The 12852-nt window shown below is 34.1% G+C and overlaps 1 protein-coding gene and 1 long non-coding RNA gene across 2 annotated transcripts in view; one reads left to right on the top strand and one right to left on the bottom strand.

Moving 5' to 3' along the window:
- The window catches only part of LOC126745172 (GATA-binding factor A-like), a 94519-nt gene extending 82000 nt beyond the window's left edge, over positions 1-12519 (top strand). Inside the window, exons 3-7 of the mRNA XM_050452901.1 lie at positions 421-606; positions 976-1148; positions 3374-3647; positions 11556-11802; positions 12219-12519. Coding sequence (XP_050308858.1) covers positions 421-606; positions 976-1148; positions 3374-3647; positions 11556-11802; positions 12219-12351 — 1013 coding nt within the window. The 3' untranslated portion in view covers positions 12352-12519. The remainder of the gene's footprint in view (positions 1-420; positions 607-975; positions 1149-3373; positions 3648-11555; positions 11803-12218) is intronic.
- LOC126745173 (uncharacterized) lies at positions 4252-6419 on the bottom strand. Its single transcript, XR_007663453.1, has 2 exons — positions 6288-6419; positions 4252-4415 (listed from the first exon to the last, which is right to left on the bottom strand). It is a non-coding gene; the product is annotated as an uncharacterized LOC126745173 (long non-coding RNA).
- Positions 12520-12852: the final 333 nt, after the last annotated feature.

Here is a 12852-nt window from a genome sequence, read left to right as displayed (position 1 = left end):
TTTTTATTTAAGTATTTTTAACCATCTCCCAATTAATATAAAATCTGCATAAGATTTGATTTGCGTCAAAAGATCTGCTAAATCACTTCTAGTTTTACTGATAATTTAATCATGACTGGGAATAATGTGTCCTGTTATAATACTATTATATATGCGTAATATTTGCCCTTTTTAATCGCAAATTGCATTTTGCTAGCTTCAATATCTTCTTCATTTTGTATCCTATTCTTATATGCTACTTATCACCTTTCCAGATTAAGTGCTGCAATTAAGTTTTCAATGCTAATTTTAACCATCGAAAGATAGTATTTATTTTATTTTTATACTCATAATAAACTTGTTGTGCAGTAACAAAAATCACGTAAAAATGTATTTTCGGTACTCATTATCCTCAATTATTTTTAAATAATTTTTTTCCAGGTACCACCCCTCACCAAAACGCGTGGCACACTGGTACAGGCTACGCAGAAATGACCCCCACCGCTCACACCCTCGGTGCTACCGGTCACCACGCAGGCGCACTCGCGGCCGGTCAATTTTACGCTCAAAACATGATGATGAGGTCATGGAGCGCGTACGACGGAGGCTTCCAAAGAGGCTCTTACGGTAAGTCGTGAAAATTCCGCTTAAAAAACGTATACGAGAATATAAAACCAGACACAGGCACATCGAGACCGAACGTAATTTAAAACTGCATTAGGGATATGCGATAAGAAAGGCATCAGTGTAAATCAGAGGATCAAAGTGATCCGAACGCCAGACCCGCTAAAACACTTTAAACTTTATCAATGACCGTAAGGATTTACTTCCCTGGCAGAGTCTGGATCTTTTCATATGATTTAGGATGAACGTGTCAGGGGCAGGAAGTAATTTGTTGCATTAAGTACCTGGTACTAATGAGTAATTAGGCCGGCGTGGTTTTTAGGAAGCTTCAACGTTTTATGTAAATTAATTCGTTTTTTTTTTTATTTTCAGATCCTACAATGGAATTTCCTTTTGGAGAAGGAAGGGAGTGTGTGAATTGTGGAGCTATATCGACTCCTTTATGGAGGCGAGATGGTACAGGACATTATTTGTGCAATGCTTGTGGGCTTTACCATAAAATGAACGGCATGAACAGGCCTTTAATTAAACCTTCAAAAAGACTGGTAAGTTAAAAGAAAATATGTTTTATGTATTAAATAAATAAAAAGCTAAAACTGTCGCATAATGATAAATACCTCCTACCATAAAAAAACAATGCGGTATATAATGAGATGGATGTTGTATTGCTACAGACATGGATGAACTGAAAATACGAATTTAGAATTTTTGTCTACGGTTAACCTATTTTATTAGGAAATTTTAGTTCTCATTTCTCATACACTTGCTCACACTAAGTGGCTCAATATGGAGGGAAGAGAACACAAAGAAGAAACACTCTGAAAAACTGCAAAAACAACTCAACTGCAAGTGCAACGAATCAACTCTTTGTAAGCTGTAATAAATGAAACACCATTGTGGGTATTTCTAAAACTGCTTGTTGCTCGAATTTATAATATGGTGGACAGATTTGAAGACCATTTTTGAGAGCCAGTTGTTGGTAAATGGTTTAGCAATTTTGATTGTGGCGACTTAGATAGTTGCGCGACGAAGCGTTCTATCCATTCACTCACTATACTAAAATTTCTACACGTATCTACTACTTCAAGTTGAAGACAGTTTTTCTCCTAATTTTTTTTTCGTGCTTTTATTATAAAAATACGAAATTAGGAGCTATTAGCTAATTTTTTATAGCTATCTTGGATGGCCATAAAGAAAACTTCGGTCTCTGGTTAGAAGTAACTGGCTTTAAGAACGAAGACGTTTTTCAACATTATCCGGCTGTAGACTCTTCGGGGATTTACCATGTAGAGCTCGCTCCAGGTCATTCTTGTTAGGCTGAGTATGTGTACAATTCGAGATGTATTGCAGATTTAGAGGTTTATACCCTCGGTCTTGTTGGGCTGCCAATTTCTTTATATATAGTTAGATTCGAACAAGATCGTTGTCTCAGACTTTGCTTTTGGTTAGAGTAGATACTATTCAAGTAAGTGTTCAGGGCAATGATTTGAAAATGTTTTCTCTTAAATTGCGTGTGGTCGATGCGTTGATTTTGCAGTATTCCCAAATATGTATAAGTATCTTCCGGTTGCAGGTTTTCAATTTCCTTAAAGTTGTACAATAAGCCAGACCTGGCAAATATGCTAGAATATTCTTGAGCCAAAAATTATGTAGTCGATATGGACTTTGCTAAAAATTTCGCAAGAATTTCTTGAATTTGCTCTTAGTTGAACATTTGCGATCTATTAAGACTCCATCTTATAGTAACTTTGATTGTTGACCAGATTGTGCTATAGATGTGGTTTGTCTAACTATCTTTATTGACTGGATATTCTTTAGATCCTCATCTAATATAGGATCAGCTTTTGCGCAAAGTTTGTTTATATCCTGCTTAAGTGTCGTTTCCAAGTAGGACTATCTGGTTTCGTGGGGTGTTCTTTGCTCCTTAAGAAGAATGTTTTTTTGTCCATTAAGTTCAATGATGGTGACTTCAGAGTAATAACTTGATAGAGAGTTCGGGGCATATTTAGATGAGATCTCAAGACTTGGGTATGATCGACTAAAGGGTTTAATTTATGGTGATAGGAAAAAAGGCTTTAGAACTTATCGAATACAAGTTGACTGTGCGTCGTCAATATGCCGATCTTGCAGATGTCATTAAAGTCCAGGTTATTCTGTCAGTTGGTTCCCACCAAATAAAAGAAGTTTTAGTGTTTTAGAACATATTATGAATTATTTAAGATCCACTATGGGGGATGAAAAGCTTGACCAGCTACTCCGTTTTAAGGCTGAAAAGGATATTTCGAATAACATGAAACTCGGCTCTATTGTCGCAGCTCAAATACCGACGAATTAAGTTGGCCTCAAGAGCTTTTTAACTGGTATACACTATCTCTGAAAAAAATAGGTACTAACAATTTTAAGTTGGGAAAATCATGGTTTAAAGTTGGGACTTTTCAGTAATTTTTCCTCGGAAAAAAGTTTCTAGGGACGTCCCTGCAAATAAATGCATTTTATTAAAAAATTATGACAAAGGATCGTTTTTTTTTTCTTGTCCTTAATCACTAGGTTTGTTTGTCGAATGATGCCTGTGAATCTTTGTGTATGGTAACTTTGGCAGTGTCAACTATAAGATCCGGGTTGTGCTGGTATCATTTCTCACATACATCTTTGTTGTAGTGTTTGCAGATTTTTAAGAAAACAGCTCCTAAAATGGTACTAGTTTAAGCAGGACTCACAGGACAGGACTGTAATATAAAATGAGTGTTAAAAGATTTCCTATTTCTTTTAGACAGCTACAAGACGCTTAGGACTATGCTGCACCAATTGTGGCACCCGCACCACGACGCTATGGCGTCGTAACAACGACGGTGAACCAGTATGTAACGCATGCGGACTCTACTTTAAATTGCACGGTGTGAACCGACCGTTGGCCATGCGTAAAGACGGCATCCAGACGAGAAAACGAAAACCGAAAAAACCGGCCGGATCGGGGGGTAACGGAGGGTCGTCGACGACAAACGGTGGTGGAGAGAGGGAGGATAGCAACCACGCCCAAAGCGAAGGTAGGTTCAGGTGACCCACGCCTAGGGGCGTGGATGGTTTGATGGGTGAGATTGATGATGATGGGTTGTATTATAAGCGTGTAAAGGCGCAGGTTTAGGTGTATTGATTGGCCTGAGTTTCTTGTCGGTTTAAGTGGAGGATTAGTTAGGAAGTTTACTGCAAGAGGTTTGTGTGTAGGTGACAGGTAGAGTTTCAGGTTCTAAAATAATATTACTATTCAAATTAAAAAAAAAACATCTGTATATACAATGATAATGATATTTAAGTTATAACAGTAAACAAAACAAAAACATAAAATTCACAGTAGGTAAGTTCACATATAATACAATGAGATCTTAAAGAAGTCTAAAAGATATTTTATAAAGGACATGTAAGACGTCTCTAAGATGGGTACAGATGTTATAAAACCGTACATCTTTACGATGCCTTTTTAGAGTGCCCTTAAAATGTCTTTTCTGTAGCTTTATTAAGGCTATCCATATGTGTAAATTTAAAATTAATATTACAATAAAAATAGCAAAATATTCACACATTTTTTAATGTTTTTTAACATAAAAAAATCTTAAAATATATTTTTGTGATTTACAAAAAAAAAAACAGATATACAAAGATTATACAAGTATATTACGTATTAATATTTATCAGCAAATTACTTATTTTCTTCCTAACCAACTATATTATAGCTCTTGCTCATTTTAAATCATTAGTTTGGCGACTCTTGCTATGAAGTCATAGAGCTTTGAGCCTCCTTTAACAAGTTTAGTTACCTAAAAAATAAATCATTTATATAAAGTTTACTCGACAAAAATATGACAACTGACTACATCATTAAAATTTGTAGCATTTTCCAAATACTGTTAAGTTTAAGTGTTGTCAATGTTTCAACCTCAAGACTGCTGTATTAAACCAATATACTTTTGGAGTACACAATTCAAATATTTAAAATATTGAAAGGCTAGAATTAGTAAACAACAACTTTGTTTGAGTTCAACATGTGCAAGAGGGGTGTTTTGTTTACAAACATATTCATCGATTCTCTGTTGTCAAGTTACTACAAATTTTCAAAAGAATAAATTTTCAGCTATATATCGACATAACACTTTCTTTTTAAAACACTCTGTCCTGACGTTGCCATGCCTTTTTATCTTAGAGACTGTCTTATCCACAAAAAATATCGCCATCAGCTTGGCCTCCCTCCTCGGGTTACAATCTCCGAATAACCTTTTCTTTACCTCTGCCTATCCCAAAAAGTGAGCAGCTTAAGTCCTCTATTGTGTACGGGGGCAGAAGGCTTTTTAACCACCTACCCCTTTATATAAGGCTAATAAATTGTGAAAAACGTTTTAGGAAATATATAAAGAAAGTTTTACTTGCTAAAGCATTTTATGCTCTAGACGAGTTTTTAAATACAACTTTTTGACAGTGAAGAGTTTTGCGTGATGTGACTTCTTACTACCTTTTCTTTGGGTGTGTTCTATATTCTATGTATGTAAGAATTGTTAAAATTTTTATATTTTTGTAAAAGATTATGTTGTCAACTAGTTTTAAGGTTTTATATAATGCTTTGTTAACAACAGATTATGTTACATAACAATAAAGCTATTTTTTTACTTTTGACTTTGAACATCTATAATAATGTTAATTTAACTTATTGATGTTAGATTTTGAATTAAAAATACAAAGTAGAAATATATATATGTTATCCTAAACGCAAAAATAGCATCTTCAAAACAAAAAAATTATTAAAATACTTAATCCTAAAACCGCTTGTAAAAAATTTAAAATGACAAGACCGCAGGCAAAAACTGTCATCTTAACAAACGGCTTTGTGTTTACATTCAGCATTTGTGAAATTCTGTGTTTTTCCTTTAGTGCTGGTTAAAAAAGGAAAAAGTCATTTCAGTGTTTTGTGAACTGTTACCATAGTAAAAATTTGTGCCCTTTGTGTCGCACCATAGGAAAAATCGATTTAAGCTGATCTTTTCACAAGTAAATACCGATATTGTCATAAGATTATATTAAGGGACAACCGCCGTCATAAAAGTAGAATAATAAAAACTTATTAAGAAACCTATAATAATTATAAAAATATTTAATTTCCATAAAAATATTTTTTATTAGAGTATTGTTTTGCGCCTGTCAAAATAAGTGACAAATTTTTGTGATATTATAAAGTGTGTTTTTTTTTGCCAATTCTACATAAGCATTTGGCATCATTGCATCAAAGATGTTGCAAGCAAACTAACTGCCCATAGTTCCACGGCAATGCTAATTCTGGCCTTTCAATGTTCTAAGCAATTCACAAAAATCGTCGTCTAAACTGAATCAAGTTAAAGAACAAAAAACACTAATATCTATATACTTAAATATCATAATTAAATAATTTATCATCAAAATAATAAAAACCATACAAAAGATCACAATACAGAAAACAGAAATACATACTATAAATCTTATACAGTATATACAATAAAATATAAATTGTAAGTGGTCACAATGTTTATACTGTCTAGTAACTACTTTGAAGCCATTTAGTAAGAATCTATATTGTATAGAATAGGATGATGGTAATATATAAATAAAATTAATAACATAGTTTCTAGAAGTTTCTAACAATGTACGGGAATGCAATGCTTTACCTTTTGTAAATAATGCAGAGTCAATGGAATTTCATTCACTATATGAGCACACTTATCACTAAAAACATTATAATTCACTTTTAGGAATTAATCTAGGCATTAAGAAATAAATTATCCATAGATGAATAATACGTCCCGAAGTAATAGTCCGTAGAACAAAGCCGGAAAATGTTCTTAACAATCATGTCCAACCAGAGATCAATACTTTTTAGATAGGAAACTGCCATAAGAGCCAATAGAATACTGAACCCCAATTGACTGTTGCGACCTCTGAATGTCGAGGAGTAGTAACTAGAAGTGAAAATGCGTAATTTGATTATGGTGCCAAATTTGAATTTCGCTCTACTATACCGTGCGCTTAAAATTAGTGGAAAACGAGTAGTTCTTCGGAATTTATAGTAGGCAGATTGAAAAAGTGTTAAATTGGGACCTTTTTTGTCCCCAATAAAGTACTCAATTTGTCACGGTTTCTATTAGCGTACTATAATTTCTGAAAGATCCATACTATTCCTACTAGAAACATAGGTCTGGGTTTCAGAAACTAAAAAAAGGAATATTCACAAAATGTATTATTATATTATAAGAAGAGACTATAGCAAAACATGTAAGTTATACAATACAGTTGTACATGCTTGTTAAAGTATTAAATAAAATATAAAAATTCTTCCAAATTCCATAATGTATAAACTTTTAACTTAAATTAATTAGGAACTTTGTTGTATGAGGAACAAACTTTGTAAACTAGAATTTATTCAGGGTGTCACAAAAGATTATGGTAACGGTATAAAGGTCAATTAAAATTTAATAAAATCACCAAGAAATTACCACGTACTCAAATAACCAGTAATGTTCCTTGGTAAATATTATAAATTAAATAGCTATCAACAAATTAGTAATAAAAGAGGCAACAAGTAAAACATATAGCAGTAGAAACACAATATAAAAAATTCACAAATCCGTTTCATCAGTTAAATTCCACCTCTGTTGCCCACCTTTACAAATTCCTTTCACAACCTAGGAAAAGTCCCAAAATTAAAAGAACGTTGGAATATTTGACAAAAATGTCCATCTAGCGTATGTAAAATTTCTTCAAGAGAACAGCAGAAACTCCGTCTATGCTTGGGCCCTTATTACAGTACAACTGATTAAATTTTTAAATAATTTCTTGTACTGTGAAAACATCACAGTAACAAGATTGGAGATGTTTGTTAAGTCTAGTTTGTTTGTTAAGTCTCTCTGTGATCAGCCAAGAAATACCGGAAATCGACCTGGTGGAATGTAGAGTCAAATTTAATAATTTCATACTGTATATTTTTGTATTGTACGTTCCTCCCTCCATCGACTCCGTGCAATTAGAACGCTTTCTCGAAGCCTTTTCCATGGTTAATGTAATCTATTCTGAACATGTGATTATCCTGGGAGACTTTAATGTCCTTACTTATATTGAACACTCGGTATCTCCCAATAGTAAACGTCAACTTCTAAGTAATTTTTTTGAATTTTTTTGAACGTGGTAAATAACAATCTTCGCTGTTTGGATTTAATCTTTGCAAGTTTTAATATCTCTGTACTTAACAGCGGTGCATCTCTTGTCCCGGAGGATACCTACCATCCATCTCTGTCATTTGTATTCCATGCAGGCCTTATCTCTCTCAATAACCTACCCCTTTATTTAATTTTAGAAAGGCTAACTTTCCGCTTTTGTATCAGCTGCTGCTAGATACTACGGATTTTAAGATTTCCAAGTCTAATGATCATCTAGAGATATTTAGATCTCTGCGCAAGACAATTAAAGCTCGACCTGCACAAGCTTACAAAATGTACATCCATAGTATTGAGAACAAAATAACCTACGGTCCGAGTGAATTTTGGTATTTTATTCGAAGCAAACGTAATCAGTCTTAAATCCCCGGCTCAATGAAGCTTTCTAACCAATCCTACAATACGCCTGACAGCATTGTGTCCGCTTTTGGAGATTATTTCAGGAGTGTATACACGAACTCACTTCCCAGCGATTATCCTGTCGTCTCTGAACCTCCCTTAACTTGCATAGACGTCGTCGCGTTCGCGGCTACCGACATTATAATGGCGAGCAAGTGTCTCAAAAGCAAAATTACCTCAGGCCCAGATCTAATTCCTAGTTTTTTAGCTAAGGACTGCTCTGTTGCACTTAGGGTCTGCTCCGCATTTTTAATCTGATCCTTAACACAGGTATTTTTCCCAATATCTAGAAGCAAGCCAAAGTTTGCCCTATCTTTAAAAAGGGCGATGCTGGAAGAATAGAGAATTACCGCCCTATATCCATTCTGTGCAATTTTTCAAAGTTATTCGAGTTGGCTCTTTATAAATTAATTTTTCCCAAGGTTAAGTCCATGCTGGCCAACGATCAACATGGCTTTGTTTCTGGCCGCTCATGTACTACAAACCTAGCATTCTTCTCTCAGTTTGTGTGCGAAGCACTTAATGATATAGGTCAAATCGATGTTATCTACACAGACTTTCAAAAGGCTTTTGACCAGATTGGCCACTTCATCCTATCAAATAAGCTTGAACGCCAATTTGGATTCTCCAATCGCTTGATAAAGCTTTCATTCTTTCAGCTTTCTTTAACTCCTATTTAGTTGACCGCTCTCAGTTTGTAGTGGTCGAAGGCTTTAGATCTGCTTGTTTTTCACCCACCTCTGGAGTTCCTCAAGGCTCTAACTTGGGTCCCCTTCTCTTTAATGACTTGATCTCCACCCTTAATTGCTCTCGGTTAGCATATGCTGATGACCTAAAGCTTTTCTATAGGATTGACTCTATAGCAAATTGTGGTCAACTGCAAGAGAACATCAATACTGTACGCCATTGGTGTACTTTGAACCGGCTTAACCTTAATGTTTCCAAGTGTAATGTGGCCAGCTACTTTCGAATCAAAAGTCCAGTTGTCTTTAATTACTGGAGAGTCTCTGGCAAGGTCTACCTGTTTTAAGGATCTTGGAGTCACCTTTGACCAAAAATTTTCTTTTATCCCTCACATCGAAGATACTGTTTCTAGAGCTACTCGCATGCTGGGTTTTATTATTAGAAATTGCAAACTTTTTTTGAACACTGCAACTGCCAAAACTCTCTACTATGCATTTGTTAGATCCAGGCTGGACTACAGCTCCCTCATTTGGTCTCCCATTTACAACCAGCACATTCACCTATTAGAATCAGTCTAACGGCGATTCCTTAAATGTTTGACATTTAAGGATGATGGAGTCTATCCTCCAAGGGGTTTTGACCATAACCTGCTGCTCTCTAGATATACTGAACGGTCACTTGCGAAGAGGAGAGAAATGCATTCGGTGAAATTCTTGTTTAATTTACTTAACCATAAATTGACTGCCCATCCCTTTTGCAAAAGATTTGCTTTCATATACCACGCCCAGGATCTAGACAGTGTCCAGCTTTTAACTTGGACACAGCTAGGTCCAACATTCTGTACCAGAGTCCTATTCACTTTATGTGTCAAAACTTTAACACTATTGCTGATTCTTGTGACATTCACTATGACACTTTGGCACTTATTTTGAGTCACCTGCGTATGGTCGGTGGGGGAGGCTAGGTTATTTAGTTTTTAGTTTGAATACATTTATTTACTCATTTTTTTTCTGCTCTTTTGATTTAAATTAATTCTTGATTCTTATCCTAATTTAGTGTTGATTTTTTATTATTTATTTTCTCAAACTCACTACTTTTTTTTATGATATAGCAATTCTTTTATAGTTTAGTTGCATGAATCTAATACAGTTCATGCATTCGTACTTGTACATTTATATATTTAATTGATTCTCCTGTAACTGGGTATATGTAACCTGTTGGAAATAAAGCTTATTATTATTATTATTATTATTAAGGCCATCCACAATCCTTAGGAGTATTCAGTGTTACACCATTATATTTCATAGATGTGGAAATGCTGTTATCTTTACGTAAAGAATTAATATACGGCCAGAAATGCTTTATATTTTCAGGAATTCGGTCTAACATATTTGTCACATGTGTCAACTGGCTTCTATCCTAGGGAATTTGTATAGCTCATAATCCTTCAAAAGCTCTATAGTCTTGTATCTCATGTAGCGCTTATTTTTCTGTCTGAACAGTTTTTTCGATCTGGTGAAAACCACTTGGAAAATTGTCAATATTCCAAGCCTAGCCAATTTCCAAGCCAATATTCAATTGCCAAGATTCTTGGGTACAAACTTATTTATAGCACCACAAAAAAATGAGTAAAACTTATCAATTAAAGTGTTGGTACCTAAAAACTAACTCAAATGGAGGATGGTGGGAATCAACATTAGCAAAGGACACATCAGTGCATCGCATAACGTTTACAGAACTCCTTGAACAGTTGTAGTCGATTTGACCAACTCCAAAGTTCAATTTGGCACATTTTCTAGCAGAGTCACCACTGTTTCAAAAAATAGTGGCAAACTTAAAAACAAGTTTTATCTTTTTGAATCATTTCTGTACCAACATCTTTTAATTGTACATTATATTTTCAAAATCCGCTATGACCTTGTCTAATTTATCACGTTCTCTTATTTTCATAGACGTGAGTTTTTTTTTTTGAGGGAAAACTAATATGCAACTAGGTACATACTAGACACAGTATCCATTAATTTGATTTAATTAAAAATAGGTACCTATATTAAACCCCTTAAAATTAAAAATTGACTCAAGTCCATTTCCTCTTGCATAAGAAACTGTCGATATAGCCATAGAGCGGCAATAAACCATTGGCGTTGCATTTTTCGACCTGAATAGTTTTATTTGTCCAGTTTATTTAAAAGCAAAAACGTTAGGCAAGTGTCATAGTAAGTTCTCATTATATTATTAAGAGCCGATTTTATAGTCTAGGAACTTTTAAAGGTACTGGTGTAAGTAATAAAGAATATCAGTTTTGACAACTACGCGGTCACGGACTGCTCCAGTCTAGGTAGCTATAAATAGATACCTGAATTGTTCAATCCTTAATATAATTAGGTAGTTATCTTTTTGTATAGTATATTATGGTATATTCTAAAAATAAAATATATTTTTTAGTATTTGTTGCATTTTTTTAGTCAGAATGTAGTCCAAATTTAGCGTATAAAGCTATCTTAGAAAAAATGAAAAAGCAAGTACTGTATATGGGGTAATTGTCAGAATTGTAGAGCCATCAAGTTTTCCTTTAATGAATTTATTTTAATGCTAAAAAGGCGATTTTCACACATGATAGTAAACTAGTGCTTTTAATTCCAGAATCAAAATCGACAAACCTTCCTCATCAACAGTCTCCTACTCATCACGCCTCAAATCATCAGCAACAGCAGCTCCAACCTCAAAACTCGTGCCAGTCTCAAAATATCCCACACCAAACCACCCACCACGAAAAGTCACCTCTTAGTCAATATGGTAGTACTTCAGAACGACCGTACCTCGGTCAAACGTCACTGTTACCGGCTACTAGTACAAGCAGTATAAAAAGTGAACCTGGATACGAGTATAGGTATGTATTTTTATGTATTTTTTATGAAATTTTATATGATGTTATAAAAATAACGTAGATACTGTGCAAAAATACCCAAAAAGGGACACCCTGTACAGTACACCATTTTTTAAAAGAGCTTATGTTTTTATCGAAATTGAAGTTTTTTAAAACAGAGTCTTATGGAAACTCAATGAAATTAGTTTCAGATGATTTTACTTGGAGTAGGTGGGATTTTATTTATGGCGTTAATATAGCCTTAATAAGGACCAAATTAAATAAAAGTACAGTGGGTTCTAAAACTTTTGTAGAACGTTTACTTTCTAGAAAATAATTTTTATTTTTTAGCTTCTTTATAATAAACAGTTGAATCCAATCAAGTACCCAGTTTAAAATATCGGATTTTGTATTTAACTTAAATATGTACTTTCTTTTAGTTGCCTTCAAAGTCAACCAAGCTACCCCTACCAGCAGCTTTTTGGGTTCCCCAGTCCTTCAGGCAACAGCGAAATGGCCTACCACCACCAGCACCACGTAACTGCCGCGGCAAAACTAATGGCTTCGTCATAGCATTATTAGTACTTAAAAAAATTGCTGTAAATATACTTTGTATAGTATAATAGTGACAGTATGTTGTGCTACTGGAATTGAAAAAACTGTATTATTATTTTATTTCTAAAAAGACTGCTTTCAAGACATGAATGTGTTTTTTGTAAATAGATTAAGTACCCTGCTTTATACTTTTATTTATTTTTAAGTAGAGAGACGATAGTTCCTGGTATATTTTTCAAATGTAAGCCAATTGCAGGATTGAAATAGAATATAAATAAAGTGATAAAAAAGCGTAGAAATATTGCAACCTAAGATTAATTTGCATTATATAAAGATGATTTCATCAAGCACCTCATCAAAATGGCTTACATTACGTTTTGTCTTAAATCAAATTTAAAAACGGCTTTCAACATAAGGATTAATTGGTATTTTTGTAAATATTGTTTTCCTCGATGTTTATGTAGATAAATCAATGTCCGTGCGTTCAGTATTTGTTTTATCTCCTTATTTGTTGTTAGA

The sequence above is a fragment of the Anthonomus grandis genome, chromosome 15 (assembly GCF_022605725.1).
Source record: "Anthonomus grandis grandis chromosome 15, icAntGran1.3, whole genome shotgun sequence".
NCBI classification, from domain to species: Eukaryota; Metazoa; Arthropoda; class Insecta; order Coleoptera; family Curculionidae; genus Anthonomus; species Anthonomus grandis.
The sequence above is the reverse complement of the archived record's forward strand: the minus strand, read 5'-3'. Positions and strand labels throughout refer to the sequence as shown.